This window comes from Scardinius erythrophthalmus (genome assembly GCF_964197995.2).
Source record: "Scardinius erythrophthalmus genome assembly, chromosome: 21".
NCBI classification, from domain to species: domain Eukaryota; kingdom Metazoa; phylum Chordata; class Actinopteri; order Cypriniformes; family Leuciscidae; genus Scardinius; species Scardinius erythrophthalmus.
The window spans coordinates 20,904,423-20,927,018 of record NC_138241.1 but is presented as its reverse complement, the minus strand read 5'-3'; the positions used below and the strand labels follow the sequence as shown (position 1 = coordinate 20,927,018).

Sequence of the window (22,596 nt, the reverse complement as noted above, 5' to 3'; positions counted from 1 at the left end):
CATGCATGCCAAAAAATGATAATGTCTACTTGGCTCACTAGATTTAAAGACTGCATGGCTATGTTTTGAGTAGTGTACCATACAACTTACAATTGCTGCGTTATATAGGTCTAGTAAGTAGGCCTACTGTTCATTGTGCACAATATGCTAATTTGCTGAAATGAGCAGTGTACAAACAATGCAGAAAAATAGTTGGGTTATTTGACTATGTAGCAAACTACTGTTACGGTTTAATTGTGGAATAACGCCATCTGGTTAAATTTTATATATATATATATATATATATATATATATATATATATATATATATATATATTTATTTTTTAAATAGTATAGGCCTACTGAACAGGATGCATTAAATAGTAGCCTTATTGAATTCGGAAAATTCAGAATATTAAATTCAATTCCATTTGTTTTCGCACACAGTACGTGGCGTGTCGTTCAATACGCGTTCCTCACTGCGTCAATGGCCTCCAGGCACCGCGGATCAAGTCGTCCATCACCCCCTATGAGCAAAGAGGAGTGTAAAAAAAAAACAAAAAACACTTCATGATGATCATTGAATCTCTTATCCTCCAGAAAGCAGAGGTTACCAAATGCTCAACGCAATTTACCAAATTCAAGGTCAGTAATGTTGCACGTGTAGACGCACTCTCCATTGACAATGAGCTCTAATATATTCCAGTTATCTGTCTTCTCGAGGACACACTGGTGGCCGTCGTCTTTTAGGACAGCTAGGGGAAAAAACAAACAAGTAACCATAGTTTCCGCCAAATTACAATAGGACTATTGTTACTACTAAGCGGTTAACTCGGTAACGTTATAGCTTATCCGTTTTAAAAAATGTAACAAAATGAATGAAACTTATTTAAAGCTTTTGACACACCTAAGGATTACCTTGTAAACCGTCCAGGCGAAATGTTTTGTGCTCTACAATACCACACGACTCATATGGACCATACCGCACTGTTACCACTGAATTAGTAGGCATAATAATTATAAATGACTATTAAAATCTACCCGTTAGCCACCACAAGGCAAGGCTGTTGTCAGAACTGCGTTTGTGTGTATACTGCTCTCCATAGTAACCAGTGGGAGCACTGAAACAAGCAAACAAATCACTGGAAGCAGCAGGATACACATAAGGGCTTTTTACAATATTTAACCCTGGGTCAATATAAACACCGGGTAAATGCAATGTTATCTTAATTCACGTTTCACACTGCTCGAAATGTACTAGGAGTAAACAATCATACTGGATATTCATAAGCTGACGTATATTATTAAACCCCGGGTTAACTTTCGTATTTGCATATTTGCGCTGCAGTGTCGGTGTCCTTGATTGGACGAACGCAGCACGCGACCTGTTTACAGGATCTCAAGTCCTCAAATATTGCCGACTGTACTATCACGTTCCCGAATGTTTTTTCTGGATGGTAAGTATCCTAAAACGGTCTCTTAAAGGGGTCGTATTATGCTTTTTCAACTTAAGTAAGTGTGTAATTGCTGTTTAAGCATAAAAAAGACCTAGGTTACAAATCTCAAAGTCCACTCCAAAGGGACATATTTTGGTTGTGGTGGTTAACCTGCAACTTACACTTTAACAGAACCTCCTTTTCAAGAACTACAATGAACGGCTCATTTGGAGTACAACACAATTTTTCCAGATCTTATAAAGTCACAATGGTAGGTACTCATTTAAATAATGAGTAGGCTACTCTGGGTTTGGTCCAAATTCCGAACTCTATCCTTCCACCCCCTTAGAGCTCCAGAGAGCAGGAGCTGGTTGTCATTTGACTAGAGTATGGGTTCTCTGTGGAACAAAAGTGGGCGTTTCTAAATTTGTGGGTGTTTTCAAACTGGTGGGTTCTTATAAATAATGCAATGGAAATTATGCCCTTCACACGACCCCACCCCTAAACCCTACCCTCTCTGTGACGTGGGCAAATCAGGTAACACGGTGGAAAACGCCCCTCTGTTTATGGCCTCGCCCACTGATCTGGTAACTCCTATTACTGTCCTGCAGAGACCTATACTTGTTTGACTCTGTAGTGAGTACTTGCCCCGGACAGCAAGACAAATACGCATAATAACCTTTACTCTATTTAATTATATGTAAGTGTGAATTCGTGAAACATTGTTCCTGAACATTATAACTCCAATGTTTATCTGTGTGCTGTACATGTAATGGAGAACAGCTTGTTTTCTATTGCTTTTGTAAGCTCTCTCTTTTTTAAGATGGTTCACCACTCCTTTAAGGAAAATTACAGTAGCACCTCACTGCAGTACACAAGATCCAGGGGGCGGAGTTGGATCCAGATCTAAGGGGTGGAGATGGGTAGGTTTAGGGATCAGGGGGTGGAGATGGGTAGGTTTAGGTTTATGTAAGGTGGGAGGAGTTGGATTCAGATCCAACTCCTCCCCCTGGATGTCATGTTCTGCAGTGAGGACAATCTCAAAAATTAACCATGGTTTTGTGATTGATTACTATTTGTGTTACCTTAGTTTTCTGACAAATATCACAATTAAATGGTGGATAACATCGTATAATGTATACGAAAATGACAAAAAACTAACCACTCTGAAACGTCCAATGAAACGTCCAGTCCGTGCTTGCAAAGTCTGATCATGAAATCCGTTCTGCACAGTCCTATTAATTAACAACTTTTTCAACTTTTATTGTTGTTGATTAATGTAGTTTTATATTTTTACTCGTTTTGGCGAATGGGGATCCAAATGAACAAACAAACAAATAACATTTTCAGAGTCTGAATTGGGCTCGAATTGATTTGAAATTGACGTCATCCTCAATATTTAGGCTACACTAAAGAAAAACTCACAGTTATGTAGGGGCTGGATATACACACTAAGCGCTGCCAATCACAACACACTGGGCTAGCTAACCAATCACAGCACATTAAATGAATCATCGTGTCACGCTGCTTGCATCTGGTGTAGAGAGGGTGTTACTGAGCATGATGCTCAGGATCTGTGAATGATCATAATTTGTGTATAAGCCTGAGTTTATTCTGATTCACTGATCCTGATGGAAATATGGATAAACTCCAATAATATTTTGTAAACGGGGTGTTTTCAGCTCAGTTTGAACGAAGCGCCCATAGAATACAGTTAATTTCAGGGGTACAAAATGAATTTGTTCCTGGTCCTAGTGTAAAGCCAAACTGATTGTTTGTAGCGAGAACTTGCTACGATTGGTCAGCGCAATGTGGCTGTTATCTGATTGGCTAAATTAGACGGTGGATGGAGTTCACTTGACACTAGAAGTGTTTTAAAATCCACAAATGTGTGCAGGGATCTACAAATGCACAAGAAGCTATTCACAAATGAATGGGACGTATGCCAGGAGTTATAAAACTCATTTTGATTTAATTTTATTTATTTGTGAATTTTATTCATTTTTGTGAATGTTTTTACATTTATTTGTGAATCTCAATCTATATATATGAAATAATGCAGCAATTTTAACCTAATTTTAAAGTAGCAAAACTCTATATTCAATCAAGATTTTGAATTAGCCACCTCGTAAAATAAGTACAAATTGGCGTGAGATCGGTTTGGTTTTGCAGAGTTCAGAGCAGGGTTTTATAACCCCAGGTAAAAAGCGGTGCTAACCCCACTTCAAAAATTTTAAGTGTGAAACGTTCCATTACTCTGGGTTAAAAGCGAGTTTAGAACTATGATATCATTGGGTGAAACGCGCTTAGTGTATCAAGCTGGTTATATAGAAATATTTAATTTAATTTAGCAATATTTTAAATGCTATTCCTTTTTGTTTGAAGTGTTACATTATAGGCTATATAAGCCCAATATTGTTTCCATTGGTAATCTCAAAATGATTATTGCATTTTTCTTCTATTAAAAAATAATCTAGTTTCTCTTCAGAATGAGATTACAAGTTATTTTAGGTTTGTCTTTGGAGTCCGATGTGACATTCTGAAATCAATGTTTAGTCTTAACACAACAGTTGTAGGTTGCTATGAATAAAACCCCTTTCTATGATGACTTTTAATGTACTTGGCCCAAATCAAAGCAGTTTGCATATCTTAATGTAATGTGAAATGTAGAATACTTTTTATGCTGTGGTGTGGTAAAAAAAAAAAAAAAACTGTGCCAGAGTAAACTATATATTTCATTCATAGTTGGTGGTATGAAATACTCAATGCACACATCATTGGTTTTGATTAGTATATTTTATAGCATCATTAGAATACATTGATATTTATAAATAGACCATTTATCTTTTGAGAACTCTAACATAGAAAAATAAATATCCCAGAGTTAAAGAATATCACAGTTTAAGCACTCTACAGTTTAACAAAATACATTCTGTTACATCTTCACTTTCACATATTTGCTGTTTCCCTAATGTACTGTATTCCTCATGTTTCCTCATCCTTATGTATTCATGCTCAACATAAGGTGATAACAAGATGTGCAACTAACATATTTTATTACCGATACTAAGACTATCATTTCTCTGTAAGTATAAGTATTCTCTATATAATCTAGTATAACATGATTGAGTGGTTAATTAGTCAATTTCAGCATAGCTATTTTATTACAGTACATATTTGATCTAGTTATAAAGTGCTAAAATACAATTCTCAAGGCATCACTGTTTTAGTTATTTTTTTTACATCTACTTTACATTTACTTACATGACTGGTTCAACACAGGATATACAAATTACGCACATTTAAAAAACACAGTGTTTAACGGAATTTCACAATATAAAACATATTTTCACTTAGTTTTTATCTGTGTACATTAGACAAACATCAATATTGTTCCTTTTTATTTAGATATACCGTATAGACCTACTGTGCAACATGTGTCAGTGTCATTTTCAGACTTAACATAAGCACATTGTCACATATACAATGATTGTACTTAAAAAAAGAAGCTTTTTTCACTGTAATAAACTATTAATTCCTGCTATTGCATTGGAAATCAAAAATCCCTGTTATTATTGCATTGGAAATCAAGACAACCCCACAGAATAGAATATAACAATGTTCATTGTTCGCAAATGGATGATATTCTTTAAACATTTATGCACACTGGCTTGTTTTTAAGAGCTCAGACTGCATTTCAGAATATGGCCCATTGAGAATTCAATTTATAGAACACTTAAAACACAGCACACTTTAAAGCTATAATACCATATATTATATATTATAATGCCTGGTCCTGACATTTTGTTTGTATACTGCAGACCCAAAATAGACTTTGCTATATAAGGTTTTTTTTTTTGTTTTTTTTACAGATACATCTTTGATTTGAACTAAATTAAACAAACTTTGAAATGTGATTGTGAGGCTCAAAGATAAAGTTAAATAGCAGCTTCTGGTCCTTTTCCACAGAGTCGTCATTCAGAGTATGTATCTTGACGGCATCACTAACCATAAGGTATGGTGACTCTGACATGATTATTAAAAAAACTGGTATAGATTGTAAACAGCTATAGGATAGGATAGGATTTTTACATGCATACTAAACAAGCAGACCTACTGTCCATGATCTCAAAGGCAGCATCATTGAGAATGTCAAGCAACTTAAAAAATTCCGGTCTGTTTCCGACGGCAAGCACCGTCGCTTTGGGCAAAAACAGCATTCTACAAAATATCTTCTTTTGTGTTCCACAGAAGAAAGAAAGCTTTACAGACAAAGTGAGGATGGGAAATGATTACTGAACTTTCATTTTTGGGCGGACTATCCCTTTAATGCTGCCTTTGATATTGACAACTATAATATACTCTTAAGGCAAGCTCACACTACACGGCTTTTGGCTGGAATTTGCTGTCGGAAGCAGATTTCCAAGGTCTGGGACAAAACCCCTGGATTTCGGCCAAATCGGAGCAAGTTAAGCTCGAATCACTCGAGACGCTATTTTCAAACCAATCTGATGTTATCGCCACGTGATCTTGTAGTGTGTGCAATGCAATTACAAATTGGAACTAATCCAGCCAATCACAGTGCAGATGGTATAAACAGGAAAATCTTGTAATCAATTTATGTAAGAAAACGTTTTTTTGTTGTTGGTCTGGACTGCCTCTTGACAAAATGTCTTGTAGTTTTTGCACCTCATTAGCGTTGTGTTGTGTGGTGTACTATGTGCACTACAGTGTCAGGACGACGACAGATTACAAGAAACCTTTTTAGTGTAAGTGAGCACCACAGCAATTCAGTCCTGTAGTGTGAGCTTGCCCTTTGACAGACTAAAAAACTGGGTAGGATTCTTAGAGACCGACCTCAGCTAGTTCATATTTAGAAGGCAGGGGTTACTGTAAATCTGAGCTTCATCTGCTTTTTGAATCTGTATACTCTCATAGGCAAAACACCTAAATAGATCTACTTGTTACTATTTTCAAGCGACTACATCTCCATAGAATCTCTATGCTACTTCTGTTGGTCATAATATTTGGCAATATAGAGGACATTCCAGAAGGGGAATGCCTACTTTTGCCTTGCCAGAATGACTCTTTTGCCTTGCTGTATTTTTAAGACTATGATTTTCTCCCGAAATGTTCACTCTTTGCACAGTCACAGTGGTTACTTCCTGCATCTTCCATGCGATTTAAACATAGTAGCTTCTGGCTATGATTTGTTTCCATTCTTCATTACCTTGGGAGTTCCCTCTCTCCTTTCTGTGGAATTAGCTGGTTTAGCTTCAGTGTTGCATTTTCGGCACAGATCTTGCATTTCCTTCAGGCATCCCTCAAGAGTCTTCACAAACAAATCTGAGCAGGTCTCAGCACTGTCACGGAAGCTTGACACGCAGAAGATGATGTGGTCCATCTGAGGATTGTAGCAGGCTCCATATCCGTTAGGGACAACAGGACCATAGCAGCAGAACATCTCCTCAGTGGTAGGAACCTATGCAAAGACAAGCAATTTTTTGAACAAAAGAGATTGGTGATCTAGTGCTAATATGAAGCTGCATGCGCACTATGAATAACAAATCCATTTTTAGGTCTATCTCTCATTATTTCAAAGTGTTAGGCTTCAAAGTGAACCTGGCTTGTCGAGAGAATGAACTGGATGCTGGTGGCATAGGTTGCATCAGAAAACAGCTCTGGCTTTTCCAGTTTTAGCTCCTTGGCAATCTCTCGCAGCCCCAGCAAGTGATTGTCTATTGCCATCCCAGTGATTGCCTGTTTCCAATTAGTGGAAAAGCAATATTTTATTGGAGAGCAGACAGTATGACAATCACAGTTTGATAATCACAGTTAAACATGAGTCATGACTAACTGACAGATTGTGTAATTTAAATTCAGCTGTCCGTTTCACTTACTTGAATTGTAAAATTGGTTTGGGCTTTAATGGCAGTCCTAAGCATCTCCATTTTCTCAGCATCCTAAATAAATAAAGGAAGCAAGGGTTATTATTCCTTCCTAAGCTATTCCTGTTTTGACAATCCACACAGCATTTTCTACAAACGAGTTGTCATTTGCATGAAATGCAGGGCAGTTTGAATGAAGTGCAATGTAAACAAACTAAATTACATACAGTGATTTTGGAGCTATTGGCCATAGCTTTCACAAATGCTAAGGCCTCAGGTGTGGAAGAGCGAATGTTGTCAACTCGTCCCTCTTGAAAGCGGCGTATTGATGCACTTTCATAGGTGGACACTAGACGTCCATGGCATCTGAATGCAAAAGAAGAAGAAAAAAAACCCCTAAATCTTCATTCTATAGTAGTACTAATATATCTTCAATTATAGAGAAGACTGACCTGTAAAATGCAAACTGGAGGGCAACTTGAACATAAGCATCAGGACTCATTTTCTGTCTCTTGATGAACTCTTTGCCATATCCAGTGAATTTGTTGACATTCATGTCCAGATTTTTCGCAAGTCTGTTGGAATGAACAGTTTGAAAGTCTCTTATGCTCACCAAGGCTGAATTTATTTGATAAAAAAAGAGTAATATTGTGAAATATTATTAAAAAGTTTTCTAATTTATTACTGTGAGGGCAAAGCTAAATTTTTAGCAGCTATTATGCATTCTGCAGTGTCTCATGATCCTTCTGAAATCATTCTAAATGCTGATTTGGTGCTGGTTTTCAAGAAACATTTCTTATTATTATCAATGTAGAAAATTGTGTGCTGCTTAAAATACCCGTGTAAACATTTTCAGGAGTCTTTGATAGACCGTACAGTACAGCAAAAAAAAAAAGAAAAGAAAAAAAAAGAATAGCATTTACTGTATTTGAAATATAAATCTTTCTAACATTATAAATGTAGCCTATACTGTCAATTTCAATCAATTTAATGCCTCCTAAATAAATGCATTAATTCCTTTAAAACTAAAAATCTTACTGACCCCATACTTATAAACGATAGAGTATGTAAGAAACCCAAAAGATGCTAAAACTTTTCTTGTATTTTACACCCTTTTATTTGTCTATTTGAATTTTATTTAAAATTATTTATGTATAAGTAAAATTATATAAACTAAATCACTTTCAAAATGCCTGTGATACTCGGAATAATTAAATTTGAGGTATTTTCTACACTGTAAAAAATTATATGATCAATAAGTTATGACAACATGTTTTTACATTGCTTTAACTCATCAAAATAAGTTAAGCACTTTTCAACTTTTTTATAAGTTATACAAGATTCAACAAATTTTTTAAGTAAATGTAATGTAATTTAAGTTGAATTAAAATTTAAGGTGGGAACTTGGATAGGATAAACAAACTTTAGTGTAATTAATCAATTGCAAGCTATCAGAATGGTATCTGTTAGATTGTATAGAACTTAGTACCCTAGTGTATCACCTGTTTTATTGACTTACTTCTGTAATTTTTCTGCTGAGGCCGTGAGGAACGTTTGGATATCTGGCGAGCATTTCCAGCGCAGTCGTCTGGGGGCAGGAAGCTCGCTCATGCTGGCCGCTCTCACCAGCTTAGAAGGGCTTCCCCTCCTGTGAGAGAAACAGTCTTACAGTCCATCACTTTGCGTCTTCACTAGCTTAGCTGCTATTCTCAAGCTGTGTGTGCATATATCTCTTGTCGTCTCATTAGAGTTCAGAGTCTTTGGCAAATACATAAATGCAACTATAGTGAGAATAAGCAAAAGGATATTACAGATTCCTTCAGAAGTGAATGTAGTCATTGAATTTGCCAGACCAGCAGTGCATTGTGGATAATCAAAGCGTTACTTTGAAATTAATTTCTATAAATAAAATAATAACTTGGCTTACATGTATCTCAGTAGATACTCTGTACATTGCACGAGCACTATTCCCTCAAAAGGGGAGTGTTCACATACAACGCCGCAGCATCCATCTGCACCTATCACAAACTGAAATCATTACAGTAGTTTAACTTTAGAATTCATCCTCTTGGTCAATTTAGATCCAACTGTGGGTTTTCTACCTGCATGGGCTTGTCGTACCACCGGTTGCCCCCGTTTTTGTCCGTGCCCCCTCCGTGGAGCATCAGCGAAGCTCGGTTGGTATCAGTCAGTTCAATGCCAGAGGGCTCATCCAAACACACCAGACACAGACAGCGTTCAATCACGTCTAGAGAGTCCCTGTTGGTAGAATCTGCACCCGGTTGAGAGATACAGTATTACATTTTATATGTGTGTGAATTCCATTAACCTGTACGGAATTTCTTGTTTTATCTGGGGAATTTTTTTGTAGTTGAGTTTATCTGGAAAAGCAGCTCTCTCACAAGTTGTTTTGTTTCTTAATATATGAATGTCAAATTGCAGGTCGTAAAGAAACAGCTTGTATAGTTGAGGATAAATTATGTCTGACCTTTGATCAGTACGCTGCGAGCCTCAGCCCACTGTGTTCTGCCATCTGATGTGAGCAGACCGATAGGAGGCAGACGCTCCTCTTCAATGTCTGCCATCTTTCTGATTCGCTCCAGCTGGGTGTAAAGGTCTTTTTCATTCAGTCGACGAAAGTTTATAGCCACGTCGAGAACAAAAAACTGCAAACACATACAGCATGGTATGGTCTTTGTCTTTACAGATTGCTTATGACTTTTTGAATCAAACTTTAACATAATTAGAAAGAAAAGCATAACCATATATAAAAAGAAACATAACTATCAGAATTAGATTTAGTACCACACTGTAAAAAAAATGGTTGTTTTACCTTAAAAAGGTAAGTGTTTGTTCTGCCCTAAAATTTTTAAGTTTAGTCAACTCAAATATCCAAGTTGTCACTTATTACAATTTCACATTTCAAGTTGACTAAACTTAAATTTGTTTTTGTTTTTTTTTACTGTGCAGGTGAAGCAATTCCTACCTGATTCTTACAAGCCACTATTATATGTTCAGGCTCAGGCATAACCATACTCTTCTGAGCCACTAAAGTGTCAGATTTTGGCCCTGGCAGACGGTAGGAGGTGAAGACCTTGTTGTACTGATCCATACACAGGGCCGTCCCAGCCAGCTGCCCGCGAGCGTAGTCTACAGGGAGAGCACGTCTGCAACAAATGCGGCATACCTTCATGTTCACAATACTACAAGTTAATGTGATTACATGTGAAAACAAGGAGAAAAACTTACCCATCAATAAGAGATTTATACTCTAATACGCCAGAAATGAGATGGGCAGCAAATCTGTTGAGAAAAAAATATGCAAGAGTTTATAAATAAACTACTATTTAAAAGATTATTATTATTATTATTATTATTTTGTAAAAAAGTCTCTTTTGCTCACTAAGACTGCTTGATCAAAAATGCAATAAAAAAATGTACTTTTGATCATTGCATCCTAAATGAATAAAAGTATTATTTTCTTTAAAAAAAATCTGACCAACCCTAAACCTTTTGAAGGATTGTGTGTGTGTGTGTGTGTGTGTGTGTGTGTGGCAATGCAATTGTTTTAATTAGGTTTTAAAATAGCACTTAATCCAATTTGGGTTCAACAAAATAATTGGTTTCAGTTTATATTCTCTAAGTAAGAGACTAATTCTAGACTTTTACTTACCATTATGAAACTACTTATATTTATCTTTTAATACAAAATGTAGAAATAATCACTAGGAAACATAACTTATTCTTAACTTATGTTAAGCCTAAAATAGCAATGTCCATTATATGATATATATTGTTTCCCTCAGATGTCCATTTTAGGACTGAAGTCAACATCAAGTAAGGGTGGAAGGTAAACTTTGTTTACACGCTTTTTAGTCTCTAGATTAAACTATGCTGAATGAGAAATCAAATTTTAGTTAATGAGCCCCTCAATTACACAGCCATATGGAGCTACACAGTTAGTGGATGAGATCATAGTTTACAGACCTGACAGCTTTGCACAATCCTAATGCCTATACAGTATCCTTAACTTATGTAGACATTGCATTTCCATTTGAATAAACTGATATCAGTGATGACATGCAGTGAGTTCATTGTCATCTCAGTTATGAAATAACTGAATAAAAATCGCCTCTGCTGTATCCCCAGAGTCCTGTACCTGAGGATGTCACTTTGACCCTTGAAGTTCTGCTTAGGAAAGACCATAACAGGACTGGAGTTGACAGGTAGTGCTAATCTGTTGCTCAAATACATGTCTTCGAGCCAGTAGTCATTCACCTTAGACAATGATCAAGAGAGAGTATGAGCAAATAAATCACTTTTAAACAATATTTAACAGAATGTGCCTGCACATTACAAGCAAAGTTGTACAATCCATACCCAATTAGCCTTATGATCGCTTCTCTCCATTAGCTTATTCTGAAGAAATTCTCCCATCCCACCAGGTGCTCCAAATTTCTCTACAATAGCCTTGGTCTTTCGGAACTGCTCCTCTGGGATGAGGTGACTCATGCACTTCAGGTACATGTCTAGTGTTTGCTGCAAAGGGGGTACTGGGAGCTTCGGAAGGCCCTAAATTGAGATCATGATCAGAGCTTTATTGGAATTCATCCATTTATATTTTAGCACCAGGAACAGCTTCCGCTTAAGTAGCATTTGTTTTCTAGATCATATGGTATTCGTTCTCAAGCTAATGAGTCTCTTGTTTAATTAGCCTTGATAGAGTCCTAGTAAATCTTTTATGCTCCAAGTGATCCCTGACAAGTATTATATTTAAATTATTTTGCCCTGTGTACAAGATCATGGCATGTATAAAACAACATGATCAATTATGTTTTACCAATATTGTAGACTTCCATGTCTGTTTGTAATGTTAAAAGAGAATGTTTGAAAGACATTTAGTTTAGTTTAACATTTTTACATAGAGATATATTAGTATTTTGCTTACACTTGCATCTCCCATGTCTCTTGCTTGTTCCTTTTTCAAAACCGGCATCCTCAAAGTTGAAGAATTAAATGAAGAAAGATGAAAATCCACTGACACGTTTCCCAGTTCCCTCTGGAACAGATATGAGAGACAGCTTGCATTGCAAATAGTATTCAATTTATACTATCCATAAAATAACTAAAAACTGTGTTATCTGTTTTTTTTATTTTTATTATCATCAGCCACATCGATTAGATATGGCTACTAGCAACCTTAAATTATTCAAAATTAATTCGAATTTTAATATTAAATACATAGAATAGAGATTTTGAATGTAAATTAAGTAGAAAGTATTGTATAGCTTTTTAGCTCTATTTGGTCCTTGTTTGAGGAGGAGGCTGTAAGCATAAACGTTCATCTACATTCTCAAAAGTGTCAATTTAAAAAGTACTCACCAAAATGTCTTACTCTGTATGGATTCCTCAGGTGTCTCAAAGGGTTTATCCAGATTCATAGTCCCGACGTGTTTTATTAAGAGGAAAGTGCCGTTGATGGTGTCTGTTAACTTGTTTCAGGCGGCATACTTGCGTCCCATTCATTGCAAGTCGGGAGCCTCTTAGGATGCTCCTCAGGAAAGATGCTGAAGGAGCGGTACCTTTCTCAGACTCCTCCCACTCAACTCCATTCGCTCGATGCCGCATCTGCCAGCCCACCTCACACTCACTTTAAGTTAAGTCTTTGAAAGAAATTTATGGCCACCTCTCCAAATCTCGCTGAAGAAAAAATGTCCGTACGCGAACGCGCTCGATAATTTAATTAAAACGAAAAGAGGAAAGTCCTTTTTTTTTTTTTGGGTTTAGCAATTGGTTCGATTTACGTCTGTTTTGCAAAAAGCATTGTGTACAGAAACCCCCATAAACGTCTATTTTGGTTAATCGCTTTATATTTATGAATCAATTCTGGGTGTGGAAAGAATGGACAGAAAAGTTGTTTTTTAAACACAACCTTTTCATTATAGCATACATATAGTGTAGTAGATATCTATAATGATGTCTTGTTCATGCGTGTTATGTCAGCATATGTATATTTTCGTTTCTTTGTCGTATTTTTTGCTCTTTGATGCTTTTACTGCACAAAAAAGAAAAAAACACAAAAGTATTGACTCCATTTATTTTGAATATTCCGTTTTGTTTTCTGTCACTAATGAATCATTGTCTTTTGTGAGAAAAATGTACCCTAAACCAAAAACGAAATCAATTCAAATTTCGATGTAGATATGTAAATGTATCTCTTTAAAGCTTGATCGTGTAGATGCAATGATGAAAGTCAGTCACAGACACACGGCGTTTCACATATTTTCTTTTAATTATGTACATTTGATATGCACATATGTACACCATTATATTCCATAATATACAGTAACGCATTCCAGAAATACACCCTAAACATTTAAATACTTGAAACAGACACTGAAAAGGCAGGATTCACACCGGTTCCATCATTTTTTTCTATGAAGGTGTCAGGTGAAATTTTGCATATTATTTGTAACAGCACAAATTCGGCGGAATAACTTCAACGAAGGCCTATTTAATACGTACACACGCGTCTTCATATTTAATATGTTTGCACCATATTTATATCCCTGAATAATAAACTTAAAACAGCGGAATACTAAACAGTGAAATATATATATATATATATATATTACATTTCTTATATTGAAGAAAAAAATATTGAGCTCATTATTTCAGTAAATTGAGTAGCCTAAATTATTTTAAGACTGTATGCAGATCAGCAATAGTTTTCCTCAGGACAATGAGTAACATGTAAATGAGTGAATGAAAAACATTTATATTCAGCAGAGGTTTTAACAGGATTGTAACAGATGACCAAGGACAGACGACTCAGACTATATGTATTCTAGCTCAGACGTCTCTTCTTCATTGAATGACTTTGATTGTCCAGCAAATGTCCCGTTCTCGTCGATGGGCACACAGTTACCGGCTGAACTGTAGCCGTGCTTCTTTCTTTGGCGTTCCTCCATCTTAATCGTGTCGTACAGACCTGTGGCTCCCTCCTCCAATAACATGTTTCTCTCAGAGTGAGATGGTTTCATGTAGCACACGTTGCGCAGGAAAATCAGGGCTGGTGCGTAAAGTACGTTCGCCAGACCCATGCCCAGATTGAGCTGCACAAACCCTAGATCGTGCACTATTTTACCGGCCACGATGGGGCCCAGCGCGTAGGCAACACAGTAGGAGATGTCTGCAATTGCGTATACACTACCATACACAGACACGTGACGGACATCTACGAGAAAAGCAAGTGTGGGTAATAAAGCTGTGTCTACCAGTGCAATACCGAAACAAATGCCACACAGGGGGATTATCAGCTGCTCGAAGTTTTTGCAAGCCGGCACAATACAAGAGCTGGCACCAATGATAACCATGCCAAGTGCCCCATAGAACCACTGCAAGTGTGGATACTTTGCTGCCAGCTTGACAGTGATATAAACACCTAAAATGTGAGGGAAAAAGGCAGGCAGCCAGGTGAGCCCAATCTCCCACTGGGTTGAATCCATGGTCCCCTCCATCCAGTTAGCAATGGTGGGCTCCAGAAAAGCAAGGGGGATGTTACATGTGGTCAAAGCTCCTGCCACAACTGCTATGTAGGGATCAATCATTAGTTTGTAAATCGGGGTGCCAACCGGCATATTCTCTCTAGTCCTACTGGAAAAGGGCTTGAGGACAGTCAGGCATAGTATACCATCTGCCAAACATATAAAGGCGAGCACAATGAACGGGACGCGTTTGCCTGCGAACTCGTACAGTACCCCTCCGAACGGGGGCGCCGCCAGGCTTCCGAACGAGATGAACGCGAGGGCAATGCCCAGCGCGCGACTTCTCTCTGGCTCCTCCGTGTACTTGTCTGCGATCATGGCAATTCCTGAAGTGTCCGCGAACGCCGAGCCGAGCCCTTGCAGACTGCGCGCGACGAACAAAGTCGCGTAGTTCTCTGCGAAGGCAAAAATGCACGTCGAGACAAACATGATACTGAGTCCAATTAAAAGTGGGATGTCATAGCCGACTCGGTCTATGAAAGTTCCGGTCAAAGGATTGACAATGAGCTGCAGAATGGCTTTTGAGGCGAAAAGCACGCCGATCTGCAAGTCAAAGTTCTCGTTTTGCGTGCTGTTGATAGAAGAATTACCCGTTACATGCGCCTGCTCTGATTCGCTCTCTAAGCGCGCTAGATAATCTGGCACAATTGGCACAATGACCATATAAAGCATATTGTCTAGCAGAAGTGCGACACATACAATGACTAGAATAATCCTTCTTTGTCGCTCGGGGTCCTGGATCGCAGTTCCTAACTGTTTAGTTTTTTCCCCCATCTCTGATAGTTTAACGGCGGCGGTTTGCGCCAAGCCACCCGATTCCTCCGTAGCCATGATCCACACTTTGGTTGGTTTAAGCAAAATACTCTGAACTCTCTTCTAAAATGTGCTTTTCTTCCACAAAAAGTCCTCGCACATTGGGTTGTCCAACACTCCTTGAATAGTGAAGCCTCGGCGCGCGGACCAACTTTTCCTGCTTTACCTCGCAGTCCTTCGTTGCGCTTGCATTTCCTCCCTCTCGACTGCTGTCATGCAGTGTTGTTTCATCGTATTCGGTTGAGGACGCCAAGTCAAAAACTCACAGTCAGGTCAAAAAATTCGCCCTCTTGTTTTTCTCCTTATTTACACTGGCATTGTAGTAGGACGCGCGGAGCCCGAACGAGCGTGAATAGATGAATTCACCTGTAGCTCAATGTCATGATTTCTCCTCAGCTGTCTTCTTATTGATACCACCCAATGCAGATGCGCTTACATGTTGATTCCATTGGAATCGCTCCTCTTTTTTCCCAAGGATGTGACGCACTGTTTGATACCCCCTCAAGTGCTTCCCCAACCAGCTGGGTCTTTTATGCTCATTTAACACGTCAAGCCCCTACCCAGTAACGCCAAGTTGTGCTTTGCTTTATAACTTCCAAATATTGAGCGAGCTTCTATAACTGCTTAGGACCACAAACCTTAAGTCACCGAGCTCGGCAGATATGCTGACTGCGAGGAAGATGCCTGCAAGTATTATTTAAGTTGCTCAGTGAGAACTCACTCACTCGCTCGCTCGCTCGCTCGCTGAGAAGTTATTGATCACCGCCTACGATTTCGTTTGTTTTTATAAACAGACTTTGGAAAGTTATATGCTAATAAGTGCTCCGTGATAGTTTTTTTTTCTTTTTTTTTTTTTTTCTTTTTTTGGACAAGTTGAATTATTCTTTGACCGTGATTCCTCTCATTTTTTTTTGTTTTTTTAGATTTCTGTTCGACAGAAAGGAATAAAAATGACGCACATAATGTGTAATCAACCCCCTACACCTAGAATAATTGTCATGCAATTAAATCATGCAATGTTAAAATGGGATATTTGATCACAGGCTTTTTATGATTAAGGACCTCATTGTGTATAAACACAAAACGAACATTTCTGAAATACATAACATTAGCAGGGGAAATAGCATCAATTTTTTTATACAGTAGCAAACATTTTTTATCATTTAATGTATGTATGTGTATATATATATATATATATATATATATATATATATATATATATATATATATATATATATATATATATATGTATGTATGTGAGTGTGTGTGTGTGTGTGTGTGTGTGTGTGTGTGTGTGTGTGTGTGTGTGTGTGTGTGTGTGTGTGTGTGTGTGTGTGTGTGTGTGTGTGTATATATAGTATAAAAAAATCACTGTGTCGGTAATCTCCGCAATTTATTGCATTTCAGCACCACATCGGGTTGGACAGCTCCTCGTCCTTTAAAGCAAAGATTGATCTGCTGTAAACTGTGAAGATTTGTCCGTAAGCTTTCAAGGTAGTGACAGGAATAAGCATTGTAATTTTTAAAGATTTGTTTTTCCTTGCAGTTGACTGACAGGGGTGTGATGTTTGCTGTAGTTAACGTAGGACATGAACTGTGATTTTAGTGATGATGTATCGCCATCTGCTGTTCAAACTTAGTTTAGCGTTTTCTGCCTGAAGAAGAACAATAATTGGGTGTTCGTGACATCTGGTGGTTTGTTCGTTGTACTGCAACGGGTCAAACTTGGATTAGTGTGCAAAATAGTGAATCTGGACTGGACGTGCAGACACATCATTGTTGATTGATGGCTTTTGACAGAAATGTAATTTTTAATTGACTTAACTAGAAATCGCAGACAGACTAGCCAAATAACCAAACAAAAAAGTTTGTAAGAGATATATATATTTTTAGTTAGAGAATTATTATATAATATTTAAGAATGATACCTGCTTAATCCCCTTTGTACGTGATAAGTAAGGATATTAGCTCAATTTTGACATAATACAAAATTGGTGCAGAACATGTTTGCATTATGAGACAAATAAATGGGAATATGCATGCAAGCATACAAACCAACAATTAAGTAATTAAATAATGCTATACTGAACTTTTACCACAAGGTGGCCATAGTAGCGCATACATGCAATCACAGCCAACAGTTTATATATATATATAGACCATCAAAATCAGTTTAAAATAATCTGCCAAACCCTCCTGCTGATTTATGTTTTTTATTAAGTACGTTTTTTTTATTTATTTTTACTCAAATACCAGGAAATACATCGTAAACAAACCCACACACATAAAGAATAATAATAAACCTTTGCATCACATGATGTGGTGCATTTATTCATGTCGTGTAGTGCACTACATAATGTGCATTTAAATAGTCTGTTTCCCCCTGGGAGCTTTTGTTTTCATGTGTTCTTTCTGTCTTCCTATCGCTCTTTTTCACTGCTAATCCTCCACTTTACAGCCTGTCTTTGCAGTCTATTCATTCACTGGAAATAATATGGTTTTAATTCCTGGCATTGGCTTGGCGTGAAGCACATACGTCACATCCCCAATCCGTCCTTCTCCTCCTCACTGGATTCGTTCCCTGAGGATCAAAGATTTTCTTGCTGTTTCCAGCCTGGACTCCATTCCGATCTGATCTGAAATCATGAGAAACAAGTTCACCATGTAATCCGCTGTGGTAAAAAGTAGTAATTCATGATGTCTGTGTTTAAGTTGAAGCAATCATGGTTAAACTCCCATTTTATAGGCTTGAAAGCTTAGTAAAAAGTTGAAGGCTATCTTTCATTTTAGTTTTTGGACAGTGTTTGCTCTGATTGTTTTATTCTGTTGACAGCCCCTGAAGACTTCCCTTTAGTTGTTATTTTAGAAAGATTTTTATCATGTAATGTCCTCTTCTCGAGTCTTGTTCAACATTTCTGCTTATCTGGTGGGCACGTTCTGAGCAAATTTCATTTGTTGTTGTTCCTATACTGAAACAAGTGCAATTATTTGATATACAGAACGCTAATTTGTTTTCATACTTCATATTTCATACTGGTTGTTTATTACATACACATAGAGGATGACAATACTATTTTGACATCGAACCATATCTTATTGTCATGCCAAGCACCAACATGCTACACATGTGAACATGTGAAATTGAAATATGCAAGGTAAAATGATTAAAAAAATGTTAAATCCATGTGCCTGAGTGAATCATAAACAGAAGGATTAAACTATAACCTTGTTGAGAAAATACAATTTCATTAATGGAGGCTGGTTCAGACAGCAGCCAAGCTAGTCACTTGTAAAATTACCCCAAGCTAAGAAATCATTACACATCATCAGCTCTCTGTTTCTTCCTAAATGAACATATAAAAACATGGAGGGGCAGTTTCACATTTAAAAGTCTTCTTACCAGTTTGGGCACCTATTGTACAGTATGTGACATAAAAATGTAGAGTAATTGATAATATTTTTTGAATATCTCTTGCTCGGAATCTCCAGCTGTCCAGCGTCCTCTGGTCGGTATGACAAACTTTAGAAATGTTTAATACAAAATACATAATCTCAAAGGCCTCAGAGTCAAAGCTCAATTTCACTTAATTCTTCATAAAATATAAAATTCATTTTTTGTTAAATAAATTCAGCTCAGTTATACTAATTTCTGGCTGGCTTCTCTTTGATTTGCTTTTATTACACTATTAGATTGTAGTGGCTAAAATGATTAATGATATTAGTATAATTGATAATTGCAGTATACTATCTTTTTTTTCATTAACATTAATTTCTCCATGCTAAAAGAGTCTTGGACAGTGTTGCTATGGTTAACTAAAATTATTAAAAATTGCACTCTGTAAATCGTATTACAGTTAGTTGCCAAGACAACAAGTACTAAAATGACTAAAACTGAAATAAAAATAAATTAAAGCTATATAGAAACATTTTAAATGTTTTAGTGTACTAAAACATAAATGTAAACTGAAAATATCAAAAAATAAAAGCCAATTTCAAATATTAACCCTTACATGCATGAATGTTTCGCCAATCATTATTACATATTCGGGTCTTTAGTGACCCGGATCTATATCTAACATGGATGGATCTCTAACTGTCGCTATATAAAACTCTCCTGATATTAGAGTAACAATTACAGAAGAATAAAATAAAGCATATTTTGTTACCTTTGGTGTTTGGAAGAGTTCAGTTTGAGCAGATATTTCACACCATCATCACTGTCCTCGTCGCTCATTTCCCAGTACATTCAGCATATGGATCATTTTTGCGATCTCAAACATATTCTTAAAAGTAGCATCTTCAACATCATTTTGATTGCTGACAGCTTCTTCAACAGATCCACCATCAAGTGACAGTGACACTTACAGTATATTTGATTGCATTCAGTACATTGCTGAGTCATTTTAAGTTTTGCTGATGATATTTCCTATTCTTTTGTTTTCTGCCTGCGGTAACTATGAATGCAACCACTTCATCATTGTGTATCAGACATTGCCACCTTGTGGAATAAAGGTGAATTGCACTTATTCAGTCATCAAAGATTCAATTATTGTTTTGCAGAAAAAAATATATACTTAGTTACCCACCTGGGGTCGATAGCAACCCTATACGATTTTTACAAAAAAAAAATGTGTGGGAAAACAGGCATTATTTTATCTTTTTTTTTCTTGTTATATTGTTTGTAATGAATTGATTAAGGACTACTAAGAAGGTTGATGTCTAACTTTAAAAAAATGAATGAGGAGGGTAGCGAATGACGTTCCGGGTCACCAAAGACCTGATACATGCATTTAGGGGTTAAAAATACTATATTTGTGATTGGATAGCAAAGGATGTCTCATTTATATGGTTAGATATTGAAACAAATTTGTCAAAATACCCATGACAAGACCTGTTGTTCTTTAAAAATGTTAAAGCCATTAAAGAAAGTTGTGCTAATCCTATTACTTTAAACACATTCGGGGCATGGTACTTAGTCAGGTGTTTGGAGGGTAGATCTAACGTCACCTCGGTATTCTGCCCAATTTGAAATAATCCAGATTTTCACCCCCCCCCCCCCCCAATCTGTGAAAAGGTGCAATACAAATATAATAAAGAAATTCTAATACTAAATACTAATACTAAAACAACACTGTTAGTGGATTATATGCTAATTCATTCTTGCTATCCAGTTTTTCAAAGTCAGGTCAGGTCAAGTTACTACAAAAGATATGTAGGCGATATGTATTTATCCCTTTTCATTCCACACTATAGTTAAAAATGACTTTAGTGCTTTAAATGACTGAGAACACAGAGCTCTCTAAAGAGCAATGACGCACACATCAGTAATCCAGATTACACTGTCCATAATCCTTTAAAATACAATTTCTTAAAAAAAATAAAAAAACATTTTTTTTTTTTTTACTTTTATGTCTACTGTTAATTGCTCATGCATTTATTTAATGTTTATGAACAGTGGCACAAATCCCTAATATCTCAATATGTTTGGTGCCAAATGAATCTCGCTTTCATCGCTTTTTAACTGATGTTAAATTGAGTATCACCGTTTGTGAAAACGCTTCCAGCGTGAACTGACAATTCAGTTGATATGACAGACTGCTTCCCATGCACATTTGCGTAATGATTGCATAATCTGCTTCAAATGTTCTTTAATCAAATAACAAATGCATGGCTTCTGGCAGCTGGTCTGACCTTTCACCCTGCTCTTGAACCTTTGGATATCTGATCGTAAGCTTGTGACTGATTACTCTGGATTGCAGTGCAGCGGGTCAGACACTCTTGCTGTCAGTATGTGTAACATGTCATAAATCGAATACAAATCAGAATTGGAGAGAACTGTTTGTATCTCAATGAGATGTCACATGTGTGATTTATTATTTCACTTTCTCAAATCATCTCCACTTGGATTTCACAAAGCTGTGGACCGTTCGTGTTGATACTTAGGAGATTGATATTTTGGGACTGTTTTGAAGACTGTTTTCCTTTCTGCCTGGTACAAATATTCCAAGTATGAAAACAGATTTCAAAAGTGTGGAAAAAAGCACTTATCTACACATAATTTGACAGTGAAATGCCATATTTACACCAGAGTTATGCATTGGTTTACCTCTATAAAACCACTGTAAATACCAGGGGAATTTCAAAATTCCTAATCTATGAGATTTGTGACTTGGCTGCTTTCTCCACTAATTTATTGCTTTTTTTTTTTTTAAATAGAAGTCACCACATTTTCATCTGGAATAATGATTTAAGGTTTTTAAAAAATGTAATTTTAAAAGCATTATTTACTCTGAAATCATTAAAAAAAATACCCCCCCCTCCCCCCTCCCTATTTAATGAATAGTATATATAATCTGTATAATAATCTGGCATGCAGATAAGTGGACAAAATGAATTGTTAGTAAAGTATGTTTAGTTTGTTATTGTCTGGTTTTCTGAATGCTAGATTATTAAATTATTAATAAATAAAAAATATTAAATGAATGGTTTCACAATAATAACTGTTTATGCTTATATGTCAATATTTTTTAAATAAAAATGTGAAATGACCAATATACAATTTAATTGCTTTTTGAATTCTGGGAATGAACATTGTCACAGTTTGCAGAATAGACCTTGTTCACAGACAGTAAAAAAAATAATAATAATAATATACATTTATAATGCGAAGTGTTATATTACCCTGGCAGTGATTTACACAACATTAATTAACACTACTGTGTTTCTAAACTAATACAACTGCAAATGTCATTCTATCTTTTGACTGCTGTAATCAATCTATCAATATTTTCCTGTCTTTTGGAAAGTCTCAGAAATGCTATCATGGATATATATATATATATATATATATTTATATAGATAGATAGATAGATAGATAGATAGATAGATAGATAGATAGATATATGCAAATAGGAATACAAAAATTATATTTGT

At 36.4% G+C, this 22,596-nt stretch overlaps 3 protein-coding genes across 3 annotated transcripts; all 3 read right to left on the bottom strand.

Annotated features, from left to right (window-relative positions):
- Positions 1-441: 441 nt before the first annotated feature.
- cUnh10orf53 (chromosome Un C10orf53 homolog) lies at positions 442-991 on the bottom strand (the record flags this gene model as incomplete). Its single annotated transcript, XM_081350773.1, has 3 exons — positions 442-506; positions 615-734; positions 898-991. The coding sequence occupies 3 exons, from the start codon at positions 989-991 to the stop codon at positions 442-444; spliced, it is 279 nt and encodes a 92-aa protein (XP_081206899.1).
- Positions 992-6,618: 5,627 nt separating this feature from the next.
- On the bottom strand, positions 6,619-12,931 carry chata (choline O-acetyltransferase a; the record flags this gene model as incomplete). Its single annotated transcript, XM_081351607.1, has 14 exons — positions 6,619-6,897; positions 7,038-7,175; positions 7,316-7,378; positions 7,531-7,669; positions 7,756-7,878; positions 8,823-8,951; positions 9,231-9,331; positions 9,406-9,575; positions 9,792-9,969; positions 10,290-10,470; positions 10,553-10,606; positions 11,463-11,581; positions 11,684-11,875; positions 12,815-12,931. 14 exons carry the CDS (start codon positions 12,929-12,931, stop codon positions 6,619-6,621), a joined length of 1,983 nt encoding a protein of 660 aa, XP_081207733.1.
- A 1,208-nt stretch (positions 12,932-14,139) lies between these two features.
- slc18a3a (solute carrier family 18 member 3a) lies at positions 14,140-15,681 on the bottom strand (the record flags this gene model as incomplete). Its single annotated transcript, XM_081350930.1, has 1 exon — positions 14,140-15,681. The coding sequence occupies one exon, from the start codon at positions 15,679-15,681 to the stop codon at positions 14,140-14,142; it is 1,542 nt and encodes a 513-aa protein (XP_081207056.1).
- Between the last annotated feature and the right edge of the window lie 6,915 nt (positions 15,682-22,596).